This window comes from Limulus polyphemus, unplaced genomic scaffold (assembly GCF_000517525.1).
Source record: "Limulus polyphemus unplaced genomic scaffold, Limulus_polyphemus-2.1.2 Scaffold5439, whole genome shotgun sequence".
Classification (NCBI taxonomy): Eukaryota; Metazoa; Arthropoda; class Merostomata; order Xiphosura; family Limulidae; genus Limulus; species Limulus polyphemus.
In genome coordinates this window covers 26,665-29,882 of record NW_013671049.1, presented here as the reverse complement: position 1 = coordinate 29,882, position 3,218 = coordinate 26,665, and the positions used below count along the sequence as shown (strand labels likewise).

The following is a 3,218-nucleotide window of genomic DNA, read 5'->3' as shown; positions in this document are numbered from 1 at the left end:
CTTGTAAAGAAACGTCAGGAGATATATGTCCAGACTTAAACTCTTGAGTTTGATTTGTTTTAGTAGTTCGACCTTGTTACTTCATAAGCTAAGTACTGATGTACACAATATACATCTCGTAAAGAAACGTAAGGAGGTATATGTCCAGACTTAAACTCTTGAGTTTGATTTGTTTTAGTAGTTCGACCTTGTTACGTCATGAGCTAAATATTGATGTACACAATATACATCTTGTAAAGAAACGTCAGGAGATATATGTCCAGACTTAAACTCTTGAGTTTGATTTGTTTTAGTCTTTACGAGATGTATATTGTGTACATCAATACTTAGCTTATGAAGTAACAAGGTCGAACTACTAAAACAAATCAAACTCAAGAGCTTAAGTCTGGACATATATCTCCTGACGTTTCTTTACAAGATGTATATTGTGTACATCAATACTTAGCTTATGAAGTAACAAGGTTGAACTAAACGTAAGGAGGTATATGTCTCAAGAGTTTAAGTCTGGTTTGATTTGTTTTAGTAGTTGGACCTTGTTACGTCATGAGCTAAGTAGTAAACAGCTAATGTATTGTGAGAATCATGTATGATGTGGTAATGTCATCAAAAATGTTTTGATAACAGAAAAGATGCAGCTGTAAAAGAACAAATGATAATATATTCTGTTCACTCCTTGTATTTTTCCCTTACAGCAAATTTTAACTTTTTTTTTTTTGTTAGACCAAAAATGAATACTTTTAATTTTTATTTTGCTTGATTGCAGCTAAACATTGACATATTGAAGTAGTCAACCAATCATATCTCTTGTTTTACGATATAGAATCAATATCGCCCGTGTTAAAACTTTAGTCCTTTCTTCCATAGCACTTTAAATATCCGCTCCTGTCCTCGGTCGAAATCTGTGTGGATCTGAACTGCAACTTAATAGACTGTCCAACTTCTCTTGAAGGATGTAAAGCTGAATCGGTTTTGTATCTACCAATAGAAAGTACAAGAATCAACCTGAAGGGTGTGTCACTGAAGCCAACGTTTAGCAAGTGGATACAAAGATACTATGAATATTTTCAATAATGACAGAGAGGTTTCTAAATAGCAGCACTGAAACTTTCCAAAGTAATAATATTTAGAAATATCAGTGTAAACTTCTTGCAAGATCAGGATTGATGAATCTATAGCAAAGTGGAAAAGACTGTCAATATTAGATAATCTATTGAAATTATTTTATTTATAAGAATGTTCTAGATTATTTTGTAATATTTACTTACGGAAAGTTATCTTTAACAGTAAGTTTTGAAAGCATGTGATCCATACGAGATTTTATGCAAAGAAACTAGTTTTTCTAGTTAGTTGCTCGTATGGAATTATAAAAGATTGAAATAACTTTCTTAGTTTTAGAGTATTAACGTGGTTTCTCTGTGTAAAGTGTTTGTGGAAATTGATCCTGGTATTATGAAACTTAAGAATTAATTTTACTTATTTACTGCACCTCATGCTAGAATTGTTTGGATTAAGGTGAAATTAATTTCAGAAATACGTCTGTAAGAAGTATTTTATTGACGACAGAAAAACATTTTATTGGTTTGGTTTTGAAATGTATGTTTTATTGCATGAGAGTTCTTGAGCACTATTTCTACAAATTGATTTCTTGCTCAATTACTTTATCATTCTCACTTTAAACTAAACTGGCAAAAATATCTGGAATCTATTAAATCCATACAATATCTTCCAGGTGTGCAGCTGAAATTTTAAAAATATGTTTTTAATTGTACGGGTATTTAATGATATGCACCAGTACTCCATGATATCGCACGTGGCAGTAGCTTGGTACGTCCTCTTTGTCAACTGGTTGAACCACATTTTTTTAAACCTGTTCACTCTAGTTACCAGTTTAATCTGCAGCTTGGCACTAAAATAAGGTATTAAAGAAAGTGAAGTGTGATATTTACCTAGTGTTTTTATGAGCACTTAAAGAGTTTTACTACAGGTGAGTAAAATCGTGTAAAATTAAGTATTGGTAAAACACCTTCAGTTAAAAGACTTTACTTTCTATACTACTACTCTTCATAATCACCGACCCTAGTGGTGTATAACAGAGTTTGGCCATTTTGTTTTTAATTATGTAATTTTTTTTTATTTTCTGCAAAAACACCTAAATAACTTAAAAAATGGATAAACTCAGTAACTCACTACTAGAGAGCACTGATTGTTCAACAGTGCCGTCACTTCTTTCAATAGAACACGAATGAAGCAATATTGTAGGTGGAGGGTGATACATATTTCTGGGAATGATATTCAGGATATCAAGGTTTTGATCACTTGTATTAGTATCAACTTTTAATGCAGGAGAGTTAATGTTCTTCGCAACATTCTGATTTCCTTTTTAGCTCCAACCCAGAAAGTTTGTCGTTGTGAGGGTATTCCTTCTATTTGTCCATGATAGTCCACTGCTACTTTCCAGTTGTTGTACTAAGTTCGTTGAGTTCCAAATAGTGTTCCGATAGTTCTGTTAAACTCCAGAATAGGTTCACTGCCTAATAGGTTCACTGATGTATTCGTCAACTAGTTGAATAGTTCCATAATTTCTGAAAATCTTTAATTCAAATACTTGCAGATAAGATCCCTGAGGAATTTCTTTATCAAGCTAAATAACCCCACTGAGCACCAGCTGTTTTCAGAATAGGTAAATTTGTATTCTTCTGTAGTCGTTATTTGTTTACATTTTTGAATTTCGTAATGTGTCTTCGCCAAATACATTTGGTGGCAGTATATGTCCCCCCCCTCAACAAAAATGTCCAGGTATAGAGTTAAATTAGGCAGTATAGATGTGGCTACAATACCACATGTGATCTTCAGGCTGTTGATTAATGGGACTATATGATTAATTGTAACACCTATTTCTAATACACAAAATCTTGTAACAGGTGGCCATATAGGCTAGTCAATGGAGCTCAACGTTAAATCCAGTTACAGTAGGTTTATATTAAATCCAAATGTACAGTTGCGAGTGGAGTACACAAGTCACTAACTCAAGGAAGCTTAAAGCTAGAAATGTACAGTTGCGAGTGGAGTACACAAGTCACTAACTCAAGGAAGCTTAAAGCTAGAAATGTACAGTTGCGAGTGGAGTACACAAGTCACTGACTCAGGGAAGCTTAAAGCTAGAAATGTACAGTTGCGAGTGGAGTACACAAGTCACTGACTCAGGGAAGCTTAAAGCT

At 33.5% G+C, this 3,218-nt stretch overlaps 1 protein-coding gene across 1 annotated transcript in view; it reads left to right on the top strand.

Moving 5' to 3' along the window:
* Window positions 1–3,172, top strand: part of LOC106472582 (ribonuclease Oy-like) — a 37,767-nt gene extending 34,595 nt beyond the window's left edge. The window contains exon 8 of the mRNA XM_022401140.1: window positions 865–3,172. Within this exon, the coding sequence (XP_022256848.1) occupies window positions 865–1,071 (207 nt within the window). The 3' untranslated portion in view covers window positions 1,072–3,172. The remainder of the gene's footprint in view (window positions 1–864) is intronic.
* The last annotated feature ends 46 nt before the right edge of the window (window positions 3,173–3,218 follow it).